At 34.5% G+C, this 26,562-nt stretch overlaps 1 protein-coding gene across 7 annotated transcripts in view; it reads right to left on the minus strand.

The window, feature by feature from the left end:
* Positions 1 to 635: 635 nt before the first annotated feature.
* The window catches only part of LOC149805709 (5'-AMP-activated protein kinase subunit beta-2-like), an 85,898-nt gene continuing 59,971 nt past the window's right edge, over positions 636 to 26,562 (minus strand). For all 7 annotated transcript variants that reach the window (XM_089950378.1, XM_089950382.1, XM_089950375.1 and 4 more), the window contains 3 exons: positions 20,241 to 20,377; positions 8,772 to 8,840; positions 636 to 6,627 (listed from right to left, as the gene is read on the minus strand). In XM_089950378.1, the coding sequence (XP_089806504.1) occupies positions 6,550 to 6,627; positions 8,772 to 8,840; positions 20,241 to 20,377 (284 nt within the window). In that variant the 3' untranslated portion in view covers positions 636 to 6,549. The remainder of the gene's footprint in view (positions 6,628 to 8,771; positions 8,841 to 20,240; positions 20,378 to 26,562) is intronic.

Below are 26,562 nucleotides of genomic sequence, written 5' to 3' on the forward strand. Positions count from 1 at the left end.
TCGAGTTGCATGTATGATGTGTTCCATGACAGAATACAAGAGAAATTGGGTGACAGATCAGTGGGAATGACCCCATACCTTTTATTAAATAAGGGATGAAACATTTGCTGTGAGGCAAGTACCCTGTAAGAATTTATTTAGTTTGGTGCTTTAAGGCACAGCAACACAAGTAGGTTATATAGTACCAAGCCAATTTAAGTGCCTTGCCAAATGACAAAACACAGTAGCTGACCCAGGCTGGTAAAATGGTAGGATTCAATCTCCTACAAGTTTGGTCTTAACTCTGACACACTAAGCACAGAGCCACAGCAGCTCCTTCGTCAGAAGAAAATGCTTAAATATCACTTGTATAATTGAGGTAATTTACTCACTTAACCGTTTAAGAACAAAAGGCCCAGTTTTGTCTGAACATGCTGCATGGACATAATTATAAGCTCACTTAGCTAGATAAGCTACAAATTTTAAAAAAGCCAAGTGGCATGAAAATCTATTCATGTCGTCTACATGTTATAGAATCACACCAACCAAACTTCATTTGTCTACACCAATATGTTTTTGTACTTTTTGGGATGGATGGCTGTACAGCTGGTCAGAGGACACAGCTGATATATCCTCAATAAAACAAAAGTCTGAAGTATTCATGCTCATTTATTTCAATTTCATGATTATTATAACACCGTTTAATATACATGTCTTACAACTTTTACAATTCTTATAGATTCTATTTTATCATCAAACCTCTCACTATCTCACTCACCCTCTCTCTGCCCTAGACAAGTATCACCAGAATACATCTGAAAGTTTTAAACCAATTTCAATACAAAAATTCTTGATGGACACCATATTAAACTGTGCATAATATTCACCAAACTGTACATGGCAGAAACCCACAATATCCTGTTGCACAATACATCAGCAGATTAAGTACAGATTGATCCTGATCTGCTGGTATGATAATCAAACTGCAACAGATCTGGGTCGATTATGTTTGCAGTCAGTTGCATGTAATACATGGAAGAATATGGTGCTTCTTCACAAACCTATCATGATCACAAATAACATTGACTACTATCTCTAATTTATCAATGATATTAAGATCAGAATGAATTAATAATGTACAGCAGTTTATGACAGCAACCAAATAATTGCATCATTTACTAGCAGGTGTCCATTATATATTCCAGATATGTCTGTCTAAATGGATGTTTCAACCGACTATAAAATGACAAAATTGGACACTTGGAGTTCCTGCTATGAACATCAAAGTTCATAAATAATTGGGTGTGACTTAATTTTATACACAAGATACAGATTGTAACAGGTGTGGAATTGGCTTGATGTGACAGTAAACAGCACAGTGTAAATTAACTAGCTTACTGCCCCAATCAAATTTGGGATTAAGTCAATCAATTTCTTGGAAAAGAGGGCTCCTGAATGAACAAATTTTAAAAGAACTGATGGAAAGTATTGTATTCCTATTCAAACTTTAATGTATGCTATTAACATTTGACTTTGCACTAAAGCATTTCGAAAAAAGGAAAAGCAAGTAGTATCATAACAGCAAACCATTTCAAAGTAGTATCATAACAGCAAACCATTTCACCCTACAACTTAAATGGTTCTGTTCCAAAGTCATTGTGCACCTACCTACACCACATGTAATCTATCATAGCAGCACTAAATCGTCTATTCCATGTAGATCTGAGTGGTATGCAGCTGATGATTCATAGCATCAATTTTAATATATAAAAAAAAAAGTTTTAAATTTTAAATCCAGTTGACTGATAAATACCAGTTAACTTGACAATGTAAAAATAAAAAGGACATGATGGAGAGTATGTGGGATTGTCCACAACTGCTTCTAATGGAACAAGTGTTCAACAACAGTCCACACATTTCCTGAATCTCTTATTTACCAGCCACCCATCTTAAAATGCCTAAAATAATCGAGGCTTTAGGACACATAAAAAGTCTGGATGCATTCTATTAAATGTCTCTTTCGAAACAAATGCCCTCACATTTATCAAGCAATATTATTTAAAATATTCATTTAATATTCAAAGATTGTCATGATAGCATAGTTTACATTGATTGGATGCACGATACAAAAAATTGACTGTGCTTATGACAGGAGCAATATGCAAATAACTCTAAAAAAATATGCTTACAATTAAATTAAATCTGCATCATGCAACTGAATTCAAATTGCATCAATTACACTGTTTACCAAGAGCTCTGGTGATGTCTCACATGCAAACAAAGATATACTGTAATATCAACAACATGCCAAAATGTTTAAAACGAAACATAAGCACAGAATGTGATGATGGTAACACAGCTGTGCAGTAGAACTGATACTTATGACACGTCATTTGCTAAATGCAAGCTCAGCTATATAAGAACACAAGCAAAATGAAACATGACCATCAGTTAATAGGGTGTATTTATTGTTCAGTCAGATCAACGTTGGACACTTGCTGTTACTGTCAATATGTTCTCCAATAATTAGCTCTTTTTTTTTTGTTTCATTCTTTTTCTCTAGAATTTGCTACTACAATCAGATGACTGTATATGCCAGACTGTGCACTGTTTAAAGCAGAATCAACTCTTGATTGTGCATTTAATATGTACAAAAACAACAAGCTGTAACTAATATAACTTGTTGATAATACAACTCAAGGAATGGTCAGCAATTTGCTTAAAATATATACCTCCCTTCTCCCATATCCCACCTCTTGCTCATGATGGAGACTAGTTTGTAATAGAAAAAAAAGGCACATAACTATATAATTTGAGTACAATGATTTGTCAACAACATGATGACCATAATATGTATTAAGCTTCTTGGCAAAGCACTACAATTGCAAGAGAAGCTTAATTCACAGAGTTATGTCATATGTAGCATACAGCTGCTGGTCAAAAATGGGCAATAATGCTCTTACAAAAAAAATCCACGGAGCATGAAGATTTATTGTTTGTTTAAATAACACTATTAACACATTACTGGCTATATTGTATTAATGAAATATCAAGGTCACACTGACACAGCCAACCCAAACTGACCTGGTTGGGTATCAAACCTACTCATCTTGGATTACAAATACAACATTCTACCAATTGAGCTACTATGACTCACATTAAGATTTGTCAATATGTGCCTCTTTAGATGATGACCATAATATGTACCAAGTTTCCATTAAAACCACAAGACAATATGGCCAATAATGTTTAATATTGCAAAAGCAATGTGATTTGTGGCAATGTGTATTCCTAGGTGATGACAATAATATGTACTAAGTTCCATTGCAATCCATCAAAAACTAAATGGACTTGTAGAGCTAACAAGATAGCTGCATCAAGCTCAGTACAAAAAAGGCAACACCAGTATCTCAAAGGGTTTTACTAGTCAAAATAAATTTTCAGCAATCCACGAAGAGACAATTTGTGCCTTTTAACTGCGGCATGTTGAAATCATCTCTGATATTACCGAACAACAAGATTTTCAATAATGGATGCACAATTAGTAACATTTTCATCTGAGACCAACAATGTATCATTGGAACTCTCTTAGTGTGCTGATGCTGATACAACCATTCATTCAAGAGCAGCAATAGCAGGGTTTTCAAGATGGCCCTTAACAGTGGCACCATTTTCATTAATCTTTTTGGTGAAGACTCCATGTTGACATGACCATCCATTCAAGAGGAAAAGCAATACATTTTTTTAAAGATGACCAACCTGAAGCCATATCTTCTGTCAGATTACCATCATTTTCAGTTGGGACCAACTGACGTCCCAAGAAGTTGTCTGGTGAAAATCACATCTCAATATGACTTTCCACTGCTCTGGTCAATGTAGTGGTGATACTGACAGCTGGGCTGACATGATTTTCATTAGGACCACCAAGATGCCACAAAATATCTTTTGGTAGAAAAATAATGATGATATGACCATTTTTTAAAGAAGAAGAATATCAGAGATGGTGTTAGCACTTATCAGTTAAAAGGAAGAAACTGTCTTATCTTAAGTTGACATTGATAATAAGAACATAGGTCATCATCTGAAGCTTGAAACTCAGTTTGTACAATCCAGTTTTATGAAGCCCTCTCTCTTCAATAATAATGTGGCATGAAAATTAAATATTAGTGGCGTTAACTTTACTGGTGGTAGAAGGGGTCATCTGACTTTTTTTAAATTTAAATTTCTTAACATATCTTACTGTTATCTATTTCACAAAACATCATTTTTTAATAAATGTATTTTATTTTATGCTAGGCCATGATTTTCTATGTGAAATAATTGTGATAATTCACTGGAGTGAAATACAGAAGATATTTTCACAGCCACATTGATAACCATGAAATTTGAGCCATTTTAGATACTTGTGTGGTGTAGTGGTAAATATGGCTTTCTTGCATGCTGACAATCCAATTTCAAATCCAATACTGTCCATATACTTTTTTCTTTAATGTCTTTTTTTAATGTGCTGTTTTGCTATGAAATGGGAAGGAGAATTATATTACAAAACACAGCACAACATAAAGGTAAACCCCTCACATTATCGTACGAGATATAGTAAATCTGCTAACAATCAGTTATAAATAGCTAACCAATACCTTTGAGCATAAAAGACGAAAATTTGCTTGCTCCGAGCGAATAATGGATATATTTCTTCACATGGATAATAACATCACCATTTGTGAAACTGGTTTTCACCAACTTAGTGAAATATATCTATTATTCACTAATTTCAAGCTAATATCCTCCGTGTATCACATATATGTACAGTGTTATATGTTGGTATAAATATGGTATTAATTAAAAAAATCATTACTATTTGGAATCTAAAGTTTGTTCAATCACAAAAGGATCACAATTTAGTAACTGTGTTTCCATAAGTTGAAAAATAAGAATATCTGAATGCAAGACCTGATTTCTATTTTTGCAAGTAATGCAGTTATGCAATCTTTGCTTAGTTTTGATGCTGTTTAATACAATAAGCACAGACTAGGTGAGCTGGATGAAACCTCTAAGACCATGAATGGTTAAACAAGTCAGAATGTATAATTTTTACCTAATACACAGTGTATAGTCCACACAATCAATTGATCATGATGCAGGTCATGTGTAATTCTTACAAATAACTATCTCCAAATGAAAATCATGCACATGCTGAAACTACTTATAAATATAACAAGGTAACTTCTTTTAACAATTACTATTGTAGCATACAAGTCTCCAGTCTCAGCCGATAAGCTCTAGTAAATATTGTATATCACAAAAAATGGATCCAGTTGATTTCAAAGCATCTAAAATATTGACTTCATCAACTGGTAAATGTTATACCATACTTATTCTTCTAGGAAAAGCAGCATAATTTGTTCCTTCGATTAAGATGGTACTAAATCATCAATAAACTACAGCAAAAAAAGTTAGATTCTCTATGCCCAGTTGTAACCTGACACATCATCACAATACCCATTTTAAAGATGATGTTGAAAGGTTAGTAATGAAAAAAGATCAGAACAAATGGATTTTACTGAATGGCCATCTTTTAACCTAGAACACCAAAATCTGCTCACAAATCAGCAGTAAATATGAGTAAATAGAATGAATAAACCGATGACAGAATAATTTAATACCACAATTCTGGTTAGAGAGAGGATCTTGAAGGCAAACTACTATTGTCTTAAAATGATGCAGAATACTTGGGTTTGCATTCAGATAAATCAAATGGTAGAGCACCTAGTCCAAAACATGGTGATTTAATTTTGAGCTTCAGACTGTCAGTGTCTATCAAAGTATTTCATTGATGGTAACTGGCATGTGTGCAACACATGACCAAGCTATAGCTTAAAACAATGATCCAATTCCATAGTGCTGAAGAGAAAGGTTAATTTCCTACTTACAAATCCTCTTTTTCTGTACTCAACTACCAATTCATAAGTGCGCTTTCCTATGGTATTCATCACTATAAATCTTCAGCAAAAACATTCTTTAAAAGCACACTACCAGTATAATATTCATTAATAGCACCATCATTTCCATGAACAATGACATCTCCATCATGTAACTCAAAGCCCATACTGTTCTTTCACAATGCAGGAAAATACTTTGACACTGGCCAAAAAAACTCGAACTGTTAACCCATAGGCTGCAGAGGGGAAAAATCACATGACTTGTTGCACTGTTATGTCTTGGTAGGGAAAACTTTTCTCATATTGGAATACAGCGAGGAAAGTTCCATTATATTTAGGGAGTTCCATCATCAGGTATTGTGGTGCCTAGTCCTTTTCTTTTAGATCTCTTCATGCCCCAAGCTCAATGCCATTTAAATGTACTTACATAATGGCTGTACAGATAACTGCTATGAAACCTAATAAATCTGGCCTCCCATCAATAAACCACAATAAATAGGTCCATTTTTATGAACAATTCAGATATATTTTCTTTCTAATTAATGTACTGTTTAACACTTCCTTTGACAAATTTATTCTTGATTAACATGAACAAAATTAATGATCACATATTGTTATTTTGAAAATGTCATTAAATTGGTTTATACAACAGTGTAGTGACATATTTCTTCCTAAATCTGTGTGTAGCACTTAATACCATTACACCATCCTGCAAGAGAAAAAAAAAATGTTCATATATTTGTAATAAAATGTCCAATATTTTCTCACTGTACATTTACAAGTCTCGATACATTTCTTACGATTATCATATCTATATATTTTTACATGTGCAAATATAAGATTTCCCATCATGCCATGTGGTGTTTGACTGTGTGCCTAAAAAAATCATACCCGCAGCAACAAAAACAAGTACTTTGTGAGCTAGAACAAATAACAGAAACTGCCTTATATTACAGACATGGAAATTAATCAATGATAAAGAAGTTTCACCAGATGCTATTTGCATCTCCACCACTTTATATATATATTATGATAAGCCTAGTAAGTAGTAACATGCTCAGCCAGATGCAAGATATCATTAATATGCACGAATCTCACTCATTATCAAATCCATCCAAGATATTGATGGCATACCCATATTCATACATGATTTTGGTCTTCCATAAAAAAATGCTGAAAAAATGTATGGGTGGTTTGCGGGTCCTCCCCCAACGGAGTCTCAAGGGGCATTGCCCCTGATCTGGGGGTCCAGGGGGCTGAAGGCACTCGGCCAAAAAGGCATTATACAGCCATAAAAAACTACTCCTGGTGCAACCTACGATCATAACATAAAACAAAATAATCATTTCAAAAACTACTAAACTTACCAAAAATTTTCAACTTGACTTCAATAATTTCACAATATTTATTGTCACATGAATTTGTTCTCCAATACTATTGATTCTGAAGTTATTTCATGTCAGTGTTCACATCGTAATTAAGTCACAATAATTTGTCAAGTTTTGCAGCAAGCATATACTTTTCTCTTTTAATCCCATACATTCACTTGTCTTTTTCTCCACTGGACACAACCTGTTGATATGCCAGTCGAGCTCTTTTTGTGGCTTTGGCAAAGATTTCTTAAGCCTTCCTTTTTGTTACCACTGACTTTTCTGGCTCGATGTGCAATCATTTCTTTTCCTTCTCAACGAAAGACATTTTCATTTCAAGCTGGTGCTTGTATTGGCGACATGCGGTATGCATATCCTGACAGAGGGCAACATCTGTTCTCTCATGCAAGAAATCTTTCTTCTTATAGTAATTAATTCCACTTTTTCCAGATGCCTTCTGAGCTTCAATTTTTCCATATGCAGCTTCTTATGTAGGTAATGTTTCAAACTCTTCCAACCACGATTACTGTAATTCAGATCTTTCTTGCAGAGGTCACAAAATGCCAGTCCTTTAGCATCCAGTTTTCTTATAAACTGACCAACTAAATTTCTGTCAACTTTCTGCTCCAGCCATTCCCATTTCCATACATTTTTTAAACCTTTATACAAGCTTTTTGTGTCATGGTCATTCTCAGCAACTCAGTATGCCATGTTTTGCAAGCATGCTTTATCTTTCCATTGCCATCAGTTTCCATTACATAAGATCCACTGGATGAATCTAAACCTTTGACCAATCAGAATATTCTTTACGAGAGTCATGTGTAAACTAATCTATGGAACGAACACTTTACAAGGGTCATTGTGGAATGGGACCAGTCAGACCGTTTTTTAAAAACCCAAATCGAAGATATAAAAAACAGACCTCATCAAGAAAAATGATTCAAGTAGGGAAAGAAAAGCGGAATTTTACTTTAAAACAGAAAAATCATGTCTGCATATTACAAGCTTAATCAAAATCTAATCAGAAATGTTGCTTCCCGAGTGGTAACAAGATCAGCCAAAAAAGATGCATGATCAACTCATTAATATATGTATGCATCTCACACAATATCAAACTGTACAAGATTTTGATGATACAATCATAAGTTCCAAGTCTGATCAAAATCAGATTAGAAACATAGTCTCCAGAGTTGTAACAAGTTCAGCCAATCAGATGCAAGATAATGAATAAAACTTAAATGATTATATTCCAGATTGATCAAATGTATGCATGTTCTACAACTTGAAATTATAAGTTCAAAATAAATGCCACTGTTGTGATATTACATGAAATATGGGACAATATGTTTGTTCTGATTTGTATTTTAAAAAAAGGCCTGGAAAAAATCAAATCAACAATAAAACTTGTCCAACTTAACAAATTAAAATGTAAAGGTACCTATACAGCACACTGATGATTAAAACAAAGCATTTTCAGACTTACCTTGATCGAGAGAGCATAGAGGTGGTTCAGCATAACATGGTTTGGCTCTGGCAAAAGTGTTGGTTCACACTGGAAAAAAAAAGGAGGCAACATCTAATTACACAAGTGAAAATCACTTTGACATAACATCAAAAACAGTTAAATTAGTTTCAAAAATATAAATCCAGACATGATATCTTCCACTAACAGGTACTAAGTTCAGCTACTAAATGGGTAAACAATATACTTTCTGTACTCACTTATAAACTGAGTCCAACAGGTAACAGAAACCCTAATTTGCCATTGCATAATGCACCAGAAGATTAGAGTCTCTGTTGATTATTCTACTAAGAATTTCTGACAAACAACTGAGACCCAGATCTGCAGTTGGACTTATAAGCAAGTATATCTGGTACATGAATATGTAAAAAAAATTCCTCATTCTTCTATTCCCATAAATTTATCTCACTAAATTCTCTGCAAATTTTGCCCTAGTTTTTTTGTGACATTTTTAATCATATTATCGAGTAAAGTACATCTAAAATCACGATTCTTTAGACATCTTAACTTTTTCAACCCTTTAGAAGTCTTCAACAAGCTATATGACTTTAACTTTGGCATCTTCACTTACACACAAGATCAATTCTTTATTTGCAGGAAAAGCAGTTAACCATACTGAACAGGTAGATGATTCAGTAAAGAAAAAAAAAATTTAAAATAAGCTACAATAATATTTACTCAATAAATTTATTGTCCGCCAAAAGCTAAACCCAAATTGTCCCACAAATTAAACAATAAATGGATCAACTATTTAAACAAAGGGAACAGATGTACCAAGTTGAACAGATGGAGAGATTTCTGACAATGACATTTTCAACTTCATGTGAGGGTTTTAATGACAGTAATATCAATATATCAGCAAAGAATAGAGACTTTTACAATAGGTATAGATAAAACTTGTCCAGAGAAAGCAAATAACTCCACAAGAGAACAGACAATGACCTCAATTAACCAGGTCATTACTTACTTTAAGTTCACAGACAATTTAACGCAATACCCACTGTGCTATACTGAAAGCAAGGTGAGAAAATTTCTCATTTTGACATAAGCATTGTGTAGGGTTTTACAACATGAACTTGCCTATGTGCATTCATGAGTACTAATCCGTCAGAAATGGAATGATTAATGACAATGTGATGACTATGGTACTATGATGATGGTACACAAATCAAGTTTGCAGTCTTTAGACATTTATCAATTTAATAAAACCATAAACCATACTCAACTTTTTCTCTATTTTGAATCATTGCTATGAAAAATCTGCACTCTGCATGCAGACTGCATGTCAATTGTAATTACAAAGGATTAAATAAAGGTCTGAAGTGTTTAAATATGGTTTAATTCTACAACTATTCACAGCAGCGCTGAAACACATTTTGACAAAATTCATGGTTGTTGTTTGTTTAGCAGGTGGTCACTGATGACAGTGCCTTTATATAGTAAATACAATCAATGAATAAACAAGTCTGGTCATAAATTAAAACTGGTCACTCAATGTATGTCACTTTAAGTTCAGAATTTACTATATATAAAAAATCTGAATCATTTGTTTTTCTTAATATTTTCTCCACGAGAGTCTGATTTCATTATTTATAGAAATTAATGGATATTTCGGTGTATTGAAAAACTATTTTAAATACTTGTGTTTCATTGGTTGTTGTTGTTGTGGGTTTAACGCCATTTTTCAGCACAAGATAGGCTATACATTGCGGCCAGTATTAATGGTGGAGGAAGAACCCGGGAAAATCCCTGAAATAACCACCGACCCATGAGAAGCTACTGGAAAGCTTTCTCACATACCCACATAGGTTGAACCCAAGACTCAAATCCATGCAGACAGAGGTGAGATGGCAGTGATCTGTAACGGTGAGCGCTTTAGACCACTTGGCCACTCAGGGCCCCCATGATTCATTGGTAAATGTTGACTTCAAAACAAAAAAGGGCATTCACAGGTGAGGCTTTCAAAAACAATTTGTCCATCCTGACCTTTTGTATTTTGATTATGGTGAAATTTTAATTCTTGTGAAAAGATTTAATAAACTCAACTTGTTACCTGCAGCCATAATTTAATTTGAAGAAAAATATCCTGGGAATTCAATAGTTGAGCAAAGAGAAGCAAAAATTCAGTGGATTGGATGTATTTGTAAGCCAAACTTACATGCATGGTCTCCTTTCTTTTCTCTCTCTCCAGAGTCTGATAGCTTCCCAATAATAACTGATTTTGATGCACCCTCTTCCAACTGAATAAGCATTAGCCAGTTAAGTTTAAAAGGATCTAGCCTGTTTCTTGCATTTGTACAAGGTTTATATTATCAGCAGTTTCTTTCGTAACATTTCTGTGTATTTTGCTACTTATCTGCTTCAGCAGCAGTTCCCCCACCTTCAGTCAAGTTTAACCACATCAAGACCAATGTCAGTACTATGCTGGAAACAGACAATTACCTGCTTCATTTAACAAGTTATAACACCTGGTAAGTGCGAAGTACAACAACTACTGGAACATCCCAGTTATGTGGAAGCAATTTTAAAACCCCTCTAGCACAACACTGACTAATTTCTAAAGAATCCCAGCCATGTTGATACAGGTATATTTTGATACAGAAGCTAAAATTATTTGAATGTACAACATTTAGATTATAATTAGCACACACAACTACATATTTTTTTGTCTAACTTTTCCCCTTTGAACTTGTGTTTTTTGTGCAAGCTGCTCACATAATGGTGGTGAAGTGGAGGGGGGGGGGAATTCCACGATTGTAAATCCTGGATGCAACGCTGCAAATGTCAATATTACAACCCTTTCAGGCAAAGTAGTGACAAGATTTTCAAGATTGCTGCCAGGACAGATATATATGGTGTCAGTGGGTGTGCATGATTAACGTCTGCTTCCAAGTGGAAAGGATTATGTTTCCTTCAAGTAGAAATTGGAAAGGCTGAATCCATAAAGACTACTGTATAGCACTGCTGCCCAAAAAATATCCTATGTTTCATATCTCATTAACATGGGCTCAAAACTAAATAAATTTTTCTGGAGTAAAGTGCTAACACTGGGCATTCTGCATAATTTTGTAAATAATTTTATAATGGGATAGGGGCTTATTTTTAGGTCCCAAAGGACCAAAAAGCAATTCTCAAATGGACTATACTGAACATAGCATTTTGCTATTAGTACTGTTCCAGTGAAACATATACCCCCCGGGGGGAAGGCACTTTCAAATTCAACCAACCCACAACAGAAGCAATTAAGAAAAATTATGATCCACCATCATGTATGTTTTAATCGAAAAACACTGCCCCCTACAGAAGCATACTTTTTTTTTTTTACATAATTTCTGGCTATGGGTTAGTAGGCAGTAGAAGCGATTTTAATATTGGGTTGGGGACAGAAGCGATTTTATGATATGTATCTGAATTTGTCAATTACTTTTCCTTCTACTATACTGACTGTCTGTGAATATGTATATCAATGTGAAATGCAAAGGGGAGACTAAATCCATGACTGAAAACCTCTACATTTCTGGATGTATTCTGATTTGGGTTCCATGTTTCTGTACAAAACTCAAGAAATCAGGACTCGCTGTACTAATTCAGTTCCCACTGTAAACCTGTGCAAACACCATGATATTAAAATTCAATAACTTAAAATTTTGAGCGCTCATGATCAAATTTGTATCAGTATAGACACATCTATGACGACAGCTTTTGTGAAAAGAAAACCATAACAGCTGCAACATTTTCTGGACCTACACCTATTTGAAATGTTTGCTTTCAATACTGCACCAAAGAGTCAGCTGCTGATTTCAGTAACAAGTCTTCCAAACTCAGGTCTGTAAAGGGATGGAAATTATATAAATAAAACAATGTCCCTCACTTTTTTTTCAGTTACAAGTAGGACAAGCTCTCAAAAGATTCTTATTACTAAAATCTTACTTTCATTATCAACCAATCAGGGACAGTCAGACCCATATTTACTCTATTTTATCTTCACTAATTTATAGTATGGTTCTTGTTCTTTCATGTCTGTAATAATGCAAGTCCTTCAACAACTCTCAATGGTTGTAAGCCTTTTTCAACCATGCTGACTGTACACACTGTAAGATAATGTTCAAGTAACAGACATACCATGGGATAACCACAGACCAATAAAATCAACAACAAAAAGTTATCTCCCCTGCAGGGATGCTGAAAGGATTTCAGAAGTTTTTTTTGTGTGTGCATCTCCAATGAGGAAATGGTGGAGGGAGGAATATCCATTGTTAAATACCTCCCTAACACTTAAATATCTGTCATTCTTTCTTACTGTTCCACTCTGTTAAGGCTCTACTGAAATCAAAATACTTAGAGATGTCATCCCTAGTTGTATAGTGATTATTACTGTGATGTCATTAGGCATGGTCACGTGGTTGCGGTGGGGTCTTGGTTGATATGGCAGAAAGACCATAGGCTTACTCCATATTTGACAGCTAATTACGATGTTGTCAAAAGAATTAAAACTTCTCTAACAATTCACTTGGACTCGGATTATATATTCAATGAACAGGTTCTAAAATTGATGTGTTTATTTTGGAGCCATGTTCCTCCATCACATTCAAGATCTGAATATACCAAAGGTGAAATTAGTACAGTTGCATCCTAAATTGCTATCATGGCTACTTCAAATGCTATTTAATGTGAGCCTTTAATGCCAAAACTCGTAGCTTCAGTTGATTTTTTAGTTAAAAAAATGAATTTCTTCTCCAACAACTCAATTTTGTGCAGATTACATTGTTTTTTAATGATATTGTGAGAATTCTTGATGTGTAAAAATGATATTTAAATGGAATATGTGGTGACAATACGAGTGCTGGTTCTACAACTTTGCAAGATACATCTTGTACAACTATTCTGTAGTTTCTAACACTGTAATATGGCAATAATTTCTGCACGCATGAAGTTGACCCACTTTTTACTTTAGTCCCTTGCTAATTAATAATTTAGATTTTACAACAAAACTAAGCACATTTTATCTTTTGACAATAATACATGATTACAAATATTTAGACTGCAAGAAAATAGAAGTTACAATTTTATTAAAAGTACTGGTACCAGTAAAACTAAAGGAGATGGTAAAAAAAGAATCAGGATGAACAGATTAGTATAGTAAAGAATCCATATATCAGAATGACATCAAGTATTTTTTCATCAATTTCATCACTAATGACACTGCTTCAAAATGTTGTGTACTAGATAATAGTAATCCAATTTTAATACAAATACCAAATGATGGTTTGGAACCAAGTGCCAAAAGGTCTGCAGAAAATATCACCATGATCAAAATATACATAGGAAGTTAGAACCGAACACAAACAGGACAAATTGTATCCATCTTGCTTTGAGTTTACACAGATCAGTCAGCCTCTTATCTTTAATGTCATTTAATTTTTGCACATAGAGAACATGTACTTCATTTGGTAATACAACTGCATGATATAAAAGTTTGTTGCGTTATTCTGTTGTTGCCATAGGGCTTCTGCCAACTAGAGATCTACACATACGTAATTATGTTGTATGGGGATTCTCTGATGTTCCCTATGAGCATTAATCTGTTGTTTCTGAATTTAATACGATCCTCCTCCTCTGTGTATGAATATTGTTCTGTGCTGAGAACTCTTTTCATTGCCTGCTGTCTCAAACAACTATGCATAACTACAGTGGAACCCCGCTATAACGTGATAATTGGGGTCCACAAAATTGGATCGCATTAATATCGGGGTCGCGTTAATGCGGGGTTTTGCAGTATTTTACTTTTTTGAGAGAACAACTCATTGGCACATTTACATGTATTCATGTCTACGGTATATGATGAATAGGGTATCAACACCGTTTACTATGGTGCTGTTGTGGCATTCAGATCATCTATAATGCATGTAATTCCACTGAAAAATTGCACACAGATTTATAATATTCAATATTCTTCCCCCTAATCATTGTATCTGAATTCAACATCTAATATATAGCATAAACACAGTATCAACACCATTTACTTGCCATCTGATATCGTACTGTTGGGGCTTGAAATTAATCCATAAAATATGTAATTCCATTGAAAAAATTGCAAACATATTTAAACTATTCAATAATTTTGTCACACATCATTATGTGTCTGAATTCAATGGAAAAATTAACAGCAAAATTAGGTTAAGAATGACGAAGCATGTGTACGGTGCATCAGGTTACAGGATATAAAAACGGTGTCTGTATAAATTTCATACTGCTAAAATTTTCTCATATGCGTTTCCGTGTACATTTATCCATTGCAAATTACCAATAATTAATGCCTGTACGCCTATTCGTTTGAACGACTACAACATAATAATTACAAATCAACACATGCTTTCAGCGTACATGTAACTTTTACTTCAGATTTTGTGACTATCGAAAAAACGTGTGAAAACTACTATACTAATCATGGCGCAAAGTGCAGAGAACAGTTTGCGTTTGTGAACTTGCTTTTCCATAAAGATAAAATATTTTTATAAAAAATTTTAAATTAATAACGAGTTCATAAACAAACACCATACCCATGTAAAACCCGAGAACTAAGTGTAGTAGGCCTGCATTGATCACGAGTCACTTTTAAAGAAAAATGTAAAGCTGAACGCATGTACAATTTCATACCCTTTCAATTTCCAGCTAATAAAGCAGAAATTATTTACTGGTCAACTAATTGCGTCTAATAACACCGCCAAGCCCAGCAAACATGTTGGCGGCTTTCGTTTTTTGGTGTTTATTAAATTGTGAGATTTTTTTATCAACCACCACATTGTCTGCTGATTGGTTGTGTATGCAGTTAAAGAAACACATGTTGGCTATTGTTTGAGCAATGATGGTATGCAGAATTAATTGAAGACAATCACAAAGACGACTTACTGGCTTTACTCATGGATCAGTAACAAGTAACATTTCTGATAATGTTTTTTTTGGCATAACACTGGTGAAATTGTTACATTTCAGAAGCCAAGCCACGATTGTATTTACCTTCGAATTCATACAAGAACTCTTCCCCAAAATGATAATAAATTGCATACGTATTTAAACTTTTCAATAATTTTGTCACAGATCATTATGTGTCTGAATTCAATGGGAAAAATTAACAGCAAAATTAGGTTAACAATGATGAAGCACATGTTCATTACGTTCCAGGGTCTATGAATGGTGTCTGTACAAATTTCATACTGCTAAAATTTTCTCAAATGTGTTTCCGTGTACTTTTATCAATTGTAAATACCAAATAATTAACACTGTACGCCTATTCGTTTGAACGACTATAGCAACAATAATTAACAATCAACACATGCTTTCAGCGTGCATATAAATTTTACTTCAGATTTTGTGAATATCGAAATAAACATGTGAAAACTACTATACTAATCATTGCGCATTGTGTAAAGTCAATCTAGTTGCACGACTCCATAATTTTAAATTTCATCATTTCTTAAAAATCTGTCTAGTGGAGTCTGCTTCTTTGCCGTGAACTGTTGGCTTCTAGCAAAGTCAAGAATGCTTCTGAGTTGGTGGATTTTGAAGCTGTCCACATCTTGAGTTTCCAGCAATCTCAAACTGGCTTCTAGGTGCTCTACTGCCTCTGACACTTTTGGTGGTGTAGTTGGGTTGCCATCATCATTGTCGTCGTCATTAGCGTCACTGGTTTCGGGCTCTGTTTGTGCAGCTTCATTCTTCCTGCTGACATTTGCAACAATTTCGTCATCTGAGATGTGCTCATATATGGGGCAGATGTCATCTGCTGAATACCAGTTGAGGATATCATGATGACTGTGCTCATATTCTCTGAGTGCTTCTTCGGCTAAATGTACGTCGTCTTCAGTGAATCCTGTAAATTCAGGCTCATCGCCACTATCATGTTGTATTTAAAATTTCAGGAACCACACCACAATTGTATTATATATCGTATTGTATTCAATTTCATACGCAATCTCTTCCCCAAAATGATAATCAATCTTTTTGCGCAAAGTGCAGAGAACGAATTGCGTTTGTGAACTTGCTTTTCCATAACGGTAAAATATTTTTATAAAAAAAAGGAAATTAATAACGAGTTCATAAGCCAACCCCATGCACATGTAAAACCTGAGAACTAAGTGCAGTAGGCCTGCAAATGTCACGAGTTACTTTTATATATTTTTTAAAAAGCTGAACGCATGTACAATTTCATACCCTTTCAATTTCCAGCTAATAAAGCGGACATTATTTACTGGTCAACTGATTGCATCTAATAACTCCACCAAGCCCAGCAAACATGCTGGTGGCTTTTTTCACTGGATCAGTAATAAGTAACATTTCAGATAATGTTTATTTTTGGCATAACACTTTAAGAACCTAGTGATATTGTTAAATTTCAGAAGCTACGCCACGATCGTATTATATTAACATTTATATGCAAACTCTTCCCCCAAAATGATAATAAATGTTTTACACCCTATTTCAGGAACCACGCCACGATCATATTAAATTGGAACCATACGCGATCTTGTCTCCATAATGATACTAATTTATTTATACACTATTTCATGTACTTTGAAAAAAATATATTTTTTCATGTGCGAATATACGAAATTTCAGGAGCCATGCCACGACCGCATTATATCCGAATTCGTGTTAAATAGGGGCGCGTTATAGCAGGTTTCCACTGTAGCTTGAACAAGTTACTGTTCTTTCTGGTTGTGCAATTTTCAACATCTCACAGGTATGGCCCCACGGGCATTCTCTCTTGGATATCTCTGTTCCAAAAAGAAAAGTTTTCTAGAAGTCTCACTAGGATTTAAAAACTAGGAGTCCAGGACTCCCATTTTGGTAAAAATAGGAGTCCCACCAGCAAAAGTTGCAGTCCCCTCCCAGAAAACTATACAAATTGTAAGAACTACTGGTTGCTATTGAGTTTAATTTCCACATTCTTTATAACACTGACATAATTCTTGTTTGTCCATCAGAGTGAGTCTGAATTTTGTCAATCTAAGGAAGGTCTTATTCAAAGCACTAAGCTAGGCATCACACACTTTCTTACACTTGGCTACTGTCCCATCCAAACTATCAGTTCTAGCAACTTTAGCACTCTCATGAATCTCATTACAATCTTTGCCAGTTTGCCACTGAGCCCCAAAATACTCATTCAAGTCTAAGTCTCAACATGTCATGATTCTGAGGTCACGTGTACTGCTTATTCCGCTACACTCAGAAATGAACACAATAATTTAAGTTTAAGTTTGTTTATTTGATGTACTGTTATAAATGACCACATGTACATCTCTGGGTCTTTCTGCCTCTGAATTCAAGCATTAAATATCAGTTGATTTTCCCACCCAGCTGCCAGTCAAAGCTTTTGATCTTGCTGCCCAGCTATTGCAGCATGTTCCTTTGATGTACTCATACTGGTGACATGTACATGGGGGGGGGGGGCTTTCAGCCACTAAATTCTGTCATTGTAAATATCAGCACAACTAACCGATCTAAACATTTTCCCACTAAGCAGGTTGCTGAAGCAGGACTGACAAGTCTTTGAATTCTGCTGCCCACCTATTACATGCGTATCGTACGGAAGACTCTTGCTTGAGTGATTTTCTGTGTCCCAATAAAAAAATTGGCATCCAAATACGTGTGACTGAGCATTTCCGAGACCTCTGAGTTTATACTAACATGAAATCTGCAAAAGATTCACTTCCTTGTATCAGTACTTTGCTGCCTCTTATGCCAGATTTTTTCTTTTCCATAATGCTATATTAGGGTTTTAAGTCCAACATTCCCATAGTCTGCTTGTTCAGACATGGGTATCTTGAATAAATATAATCGGCATATTGTCCATCCAACTCGTACATCGGGTTCGCAATCACTCACTGGTATTTCCAGTGACATTTTCCCAATGTCCAACAGACCGATATACATGAAATTCAGTGTCATCATAGCTATCACCAGCCAGTATTTGCCGACTGAAAACATCGTCTGAAGACAAACCCTGTTGTGATTCAGACATTTTAGTTTCATGTGTGGCCCTTATTCGAAACACACATTTATAAAACTTCCATGATGAAAATATGGTTAAAACTATCATAAAGTGCTTGTTCCAGGGCCCAATGAACCAATCAATTTAGTTTAACAGCCATTCGTGTTGAACCGAAGTATCCAGCCATCTGGATGTCACATCAAGTGCTGCAAGACCGCGACTTGCTGCGCGAATTACATTGCAAAATGCACTTTTAAAGATAAACGTTTAATAAAAATTGCATACTGCGCAAAGCACAGGTTTTGTATCTGCGACGTTGATGTAATTTGTGGAACGTGTATCACTGCTTTAAAAGTATGCAAATTCGTACAAATTACATGGACTTATGTGTACTGGCATCATAGTCTGACCCAATGTTTTATTCACATTAGACCACTAGGAAGGAGTTAGATGTGATTTTAAATATATATTCGTTTTTTTGTCTTCTGACAACCTCACCAGCGATTCCTCATTTTGTTAACACAACCCACAACAGAAGTGATTCTTCTAACCAACCATCAGAATCAAAATAGCTTGAAACACAACCTCCTACTGAAGTTTTTTGAAGTGCCATGCCCAGAGGGGATATGTTTTATAGGAACAGCCCTTATAATAAAGAGATAATATAACTAAAAGATTTCACAAGTTCCACAACATGGTTTAAAAGATCTGGTAACAGCTATAGAGATGGTACCACAATAATCCTAGTACTTTTTAATAATTGCAGTATAAAATACTGTACAACTTTAAAGATCCCTAAGATACAGTAAGACTAATCTAGCACAAAATGATACTGAGAAGTGTTGTTTGTCTGGTGATCTCTGGTTTTAACAGTGAATCAATCTTTTGTTAATTAATGTTTTGACAGATGGACAAACACAGCAATTAATGGTAGACGTATGATATATTTATAACAAAGTTCCCATATCTTAATGCACCTGAATTCATGGCTAGATAAATACTTGAAAATTTGAAAGGATCCAAATCAACAACAACAACAAAAACAACATATTGTTTGTGCAGTTGCATGGACTAATGTTATATAGCCACTATAAAGATAGAGCTCAGTTATAATGTACTTTCATGATATCACAGAACTTTAAAAAAATTAATTTAAAGTTGCAAATTCAGCAAAGTTGTAGCATAAACATTTCCTAATTACACAACTGCAACACATACATATTGTTTGGCAATGATACTGTTTTAATATTAATACCATTTCAAACAGTAAACACCTGAGCACTGTATATGATGTTGACCCCAATGTTGCTATTATGACCACAGGAAAGCAAAAGCTACGTCTTACATGCAAGATTCTCAAGGGCAATACTACCCTAAATATAATTTAATATAACTATATTATAATAGTATATCATATCTACAAGACAGGTGTGACTTACATGAGCTGGGGTATCTTTATTTAGGAGGACTTGTAGCAGATGAGGAGGGAGGATAGGGGGACCACTTTGCTTCTCGCCCGGTCGTCGGACTGGGATATCCTGTCCATAATCTTCAGAGGGAGACCCGCATACTTCTCCTAAAAAAAGTGAACCAGTCAACTTTTTATTCTATGAATACAAATGTGAATTATGACAATGAATTTGAAACAAACAAATTGGCATATCCAAATTATTCAAAACTATTTTCACATTCTGACTTTCTCAATTCTAACTTTTTACTTCACTATTTACAAAGCACAAGACTTTTATGCAATTGTTTTAAGAAAAACAACAATTGTGAATTTTGAAAAAAAAAAAACGGTTAAGAAATGCTCTCTCTCTCTCTCTCTGTAACAGGTAATTCATATATTTATAGAAAATCAGACCTCAATGTACATTTTTACCTGCAAAAGGTCACATAAAATCAAGGATTTTTCTTACAATTACTTACTCATATTCAGTGTTATGAACAAGCTTGAAAATGTTTCAAGTTATGGAGAAAGTTTTTTTAAAATAAAAAATGTGTTTCTCAGAGAATATTTGTTATTGTTAGGAATTAAATTCTATTATGTCCAAATCCAGTCCTCCATGAAAGTCTTCATTCATGCTAAAAAGATCATATGAAGTAACTCTTCCAAGATTAACAGAACCTATGTTGGGGTTTGGTCTGAAACAAGAAAATCACACTCAAGTGGTTACAGTATAGTGGGGAGACAAATAATGTAACTCCGCAATTGGGATTTCCTTGTCTTGGTGCAAACATTTTGCTCACCCCATTGTTTCCAACTAAATTAAAATAACCCTGCATCCTTGCAATTTAGTTAGCAGATAAAAAACACAGCATTCATCAAGTACTATTATTGCTTCTCACTCTGTATAATGCTCAAATAGGTTTTCTATCCTTTTATGAAAATCCGAATAATTATCTAAGTAGAATCAAGCTACTATATACCACTGTTATAAAAGAAAAAAGAAAATCGAGAAAAAAATTACAATTGTTATGTGTTGGAAGTATTGTGCAATAAGTGTCTTGAGCCACATGCTTTTGGTTTCGCCAAATACATGTAACGTGCATTAAGACAAATATGTTAATGTTGGCAATGGGGTGATATGTCAACCCTATTTAAACAAGTTCTACGCATGAGAAAATAGAATAAAATCATTGATATTATTACTGTATTATCACATTTAATTGATGGATGTCATATGAAATTGACAATAATTAATATCTTTTATCTGGTTAAATTTTGACTTTCATCAGTTCTAATTTGGAAAATGTTCTATGGTAGGCAAAGGACATGATCCTTTGCAGTACGATATGCCTACAGGGTACAATTCTAACAAAGTGTTTTGTGACATCAGGAAGTTTCTAATTCACGACTTTCTTGGAAATTTATATTTTCTGTCCTGGAAATATGGCAAGTGTTGCTAGTGTCATTAGTGCAATGATACACTACATGGAAATTGTTTTGTGGAATAGCATGTAGACTGATGAATGAGTCACTATCGTTGTTATCTACAGGAGTTTTCAGTTGCAATTGCATTATTATACTGGAGTATCAAATAGTTAAGTTTGCGTGTGTCTGTGTCTCAAAATGTTTTGTATGGTGCTTTGTGAGTGAATTTCCTTTTGTTATATATCTGTTGTTGTTTCTGTAGTATTTTATAACATATCCATCAGACAGCAGAAGACATCAATGGTTTCTCTTTAAAGGTAGTTCCTAGCATGTCGACAACACGACTGAGATGATAGGTCTGAGATAACCTGACTGAGATAGAATAAGTAAGATTAGCAAAACAGAGTTTTCTGTTTTTGGGAAGAAATTATTTTACTTCCTCTTGTCCATACACATATACCAAATATTATTCAATTTAAGCTTCAGCGATATATCAACAAGGATGCTCAGATGGGCAAGGTGTGGAAGGGCTTAACTGTAATGTGATTGGGTAAGTTTTCTATAACAATTTATGATCCAAATTTTCTTACTCTGTTGAATAAATTACCAAACCACATTAACATTAGGAGATTAGATAATGAATGCATGAGCATACAATCTCTGCTTTTGTGACTCTTTGGAGAACATTCCTACATAGGTCCCTATGTGAATGATAAAACCACTATCCTAATGATAGCAGTTTTAATAGGTAGAACAGGTTATTTCTGGGGTGGGTGGGTGATTTTTTGTTTTAAGAGATAAAATTTTCTCCAAACATTTTAGAACTTTTTTCCTCTGTGAACAGAAATCATTTTATTTCATAAAGTTTTTATGCCTACTTTTTTTAAATTAATGTCTCATTGCTGGGATGGTTTTATCACTCACATAGCTCCGAGTAGCTGATGATCGTAGCTTTTCCAGATCAAGATCGTTGAATGTCAGATAAGCATCATTTTTATTCTATCCAATTAGACACCATTAAGTCTTCTGCTGCAAAGCCCATGTTGAAAAGTCGTTCCATTTATGACAGCAGCCATAGTGCTTATAATGATATCAGAATGGCACTATTTTAATTTATGATCAAGTAGGCATCGGAAGAAGTATTTTCATGAACACCCCATGCTGATATGATATTCTGTTTTATTGGAAAAGTAGGGAATAGATTTTCAAGATAACAGCCAAGGTAGCCATACTTTTTATGTCAGACTTGTTCCACTTTAGTTTAGGACAAACTACACATTACAAAAGGTCTTTTGCAAAAACTGGATGTTGATATAACCATCCAGGTAGGAGTTGTCATAGCAACGATTTTCAAGTCTGGAGGTCAGATTGACACCAATTCCATTTGGGACCAGTTAAACATAAGATGTCTTCTGGTCAAAACCCTATGCTGACATTACTTTCTTTTCAAGAGGAGTAGCAATGACAAGATTTTCAAAATGGATGTCATGGTAGTCATACTGGATGCCTGATTAACACCATTTCCAGTCTGGACCAAGTGAACATCATAAAAAAATCTTTTAGTGAAAACTTTGTGTTGATAAGCCTTTCCATTCAGGAGTAGCAATAACAAATGTTTTGAGATAATGGCAGTAGCAGTAATGTTGAAAGTCCCAAGATAGGCCATTTTCGTTTAAGACCAACCAGACATCTTGTCAAGGTGTCTGATGAAATCCACATGTTGACATGAATTTTCATTCAGAAGTAGCAATAACAAGGTTTTCAATATAGCTGCCATGCAAATGTAATAGATATCAGATTGGCACCATTTTTATTTATTACCAACTAGACACCAAAATAAGTCTTTCTGTGAAAATTAAATGTTGATTTGACCAATCCATTTAGTAGAGATAACAAGTAGCAATGACCAGTAGAGCTAAAAATTGCAAAAGCAAAGCTAAGACAATGCAACAGCATCCACAGACAAAACCAGAAAAGCTGAAAATTACTGTACAAAATCTTATTGTAATTTTACCAGGATGAGGGAAAACTAAATTTCTAATAATAATTAAACAAGATTACCTTGAAGAAACAGAAATTCAGATGGCCAAAAAGAATGTCCAAGAATTCAAGATAAGACCATTTTTTCCATTTCATCTACTGTGTGTTGAAGCTCTGATATTCTTTAGTAATAAGATGATTTTCAAATTAGCTGAATCAATGCATAACTTTTATGAAATCTCGAGAACTGGAAATGGTGCATCAAGCATGTCTACAGAATTTCCTTTGGGGAAAGGTAAAAATTCATAATGGTGACATGTAAGTTATTTCTGACATTAAAACTTGTTCTTCCTTCTTTCAGTAACCTTGACCATTGCTCTGCTGACCTGAAATCAATCGGGTTCTTCTTAATCCAAACTAGTCTCAAAGTATTGTAAATACTGAAAGTGGAATATTAAGAGTCATTGTGTATAAACTCTATTCATTCTTTAAGTCATAATGACCTTGTCCTTGGAGTCTGAAATCGATAAAATTCCTCCTACCTCAAATGCAAGCCATCCACAAAGTCTTGTAACTGTAGTATTACACAGAAACCAAACTGTTAACAAATAGATGGATGAACAGTGTAATATGCTTTGCCTTATGGTGAGTTTGATAAATTCTGGTGTTAAAAAATATAAACTGAGGGAGGATCATGTTAATTCTCACAAATCTCATCATTAAATCTTTAGTGTTCCACATGTCTATATTAATGGTCAGTAATATGGGATACATATTAATAAACAAGTGAAGATATATAAGACTTGTAGTGTCATAAGGTCAAATAAATAATTGTACAAGTATTGTAATATGTTATTTGAACTTAAATGATTAATATAATGTAATTTTGGCAGGCAGATTGTAATTTGCACTTATATAATTAATTTGTCAGTGGAATTACCATTTATTTATTGTATTTATTCACAATAGAAGTTAACCAAGTATCTCAAAAAATTAATACACTAAATAATGTAAAAGGATTTGAAAGAGGCCAAAACACAATGACCAAAAGGACTAATTTGGACCAACATTGACAATGGGAGACAAATTCGTACAAAGTAAGTGCAAATTACCACCACCCAAAATACATTACAAAATACATAGTGTTAGAAAGGTTTAAAAATTCTTATTTTGTAAAAACAAGCACAATATCAAGGTAGCTGGGGTTACCTACATTCTTACAAGTCCACTGCTAGCATAGTGATCATAAATCATAGTGATCACAGTAATCCATAACCTAGTCCCCACCACAACTTAAATAGCAAGAGCTCTTGGACCAATGGTAACCTCAGCTACACAAAATGGCAATCTTTTGTATCAGATATTGCATGCAAAATAGACTGTATAATTATAAATTATCAAAATATGAAGCTAGAGGAAGATTATATTTAAAGTCTTTCAAGAGCAGCAAGGGAAAAAGCACCCACCCCCACCATTCCAAAGGTTATACTGTTTGATGCACGATCAGTAAATTGGAGCTTTACAAAAAATCTATTGGATACAAGGTACCCTAATATTTTGCAAGTCTTAAATTCTTCTGCTAGTATGAAATGTAAAAGGCAAAGACTAAAATATAAAACAGATATGACAAAGCTGAGAATTAAAAAGAAAAATACGAGCAACTATAACATTTATCAACCACTATTAAATTTCTCATGCAAAGGGGTTGACAATTATCAAAAAACAATAAAAACTGTACAAGGTGTGGTCATCCTGAAGACTTGTTGACATTGTTCATTATATAAAGCTTTAAATTTTAGAGTTGCACAACCAGGAATACAAGATGAAGGATGGAAGGTGAGCCAGGATTAGCAAGATAAAGCTGAATCAGATGCTAGAATTCACAGTAAAGTGAAACCCTGTTCACTTTAAGCCCCTTCTGTGCTCATTCCCTAAATGCAGATAATAAGGAAACTATGTACATATCCTTGCCAGATGAATATCACAAATTTGATAAAGAGCTAGAGCATAACTAGGGTACCTGGCCAGGCAGAACCATGGCAGTAGAGATGGAGTGAACTAATATAATCTTTGAAATCTGCCAGCAGTAAGGTTTTGATTTATACAGTTTTCAGTGCTTGATGTATGAGCTCCAAGGTCCAGTTTGTTTAGTGATTCTGCGGCAGTAGACAGGCTAGGTGAACAAAATTCTATCCTTACTGGCAATTGACCGAGGCATGATTAATTCAAGGACCAATATTTGGGACTAGAAGACAACTTTATCAATTTCCACATCAAGACAAAAAGGTAATGGTGACAAGAGTGGAAATTACAAGCGAGTTGGCACACTTTACTTTATTGCAAACTGTACATCAATAGGCACAAATCAATTTACTCTGTGGCGGAGACAAGTTGCATTTCTGAATGGTAGGTTCATTATTGATGGGTTCATTATTTGGTTACACAAGTAGAGGAAGAGGAAGTCCCTATGAAACCCAGGAGTTTATTATCTGGCCATATAGGTAGAAGAAAGGAATGTCCCTACAGCATCCAGTGGTAGAATTCTTGACATTAAGTTAAGCATACAATACACCAGGCCCTTCCTAATTACCAACAAAAATAAAATAAACAACTGCTTCCATATATTGTTGGTCAGATACCCCAATATCTGGCTAAATGGTCTCTGTTTAAACAAGGATTTACTGTCCCCCCAAAAATCAGCCATGTTTTTGTTTGTTCCACCCAACCACCTACCCACGCACACTTAACACAAGTCACAAAAGCTGCATCGGTTGACACCTTGTTGACCTTTACGTACAGATACAGAGATAATATGTAAAGGTATGTGGTATCATTTGTAGTGACCAATGTTTGTGTTGAGCAGGTGACAACTATGTCAAGGACATCATGAAAACTGGAAGGAATGG

This window comes from Sinohyriopsis cumingii, chromosome 2 (assembly GCF_028554795.1).
Source record: "Sinohyriopsis cumingii isolate HCF-2022 chromosome 2, ASM2855479v2, whole genome shotgun sequence".
Lineage (NCBI taxonomy): Eukaryota > Metazoa > Mollusca > Bivalvia > Unionida > Unionidae > Sinohyriopsis > Sinohyriopsis cumingii.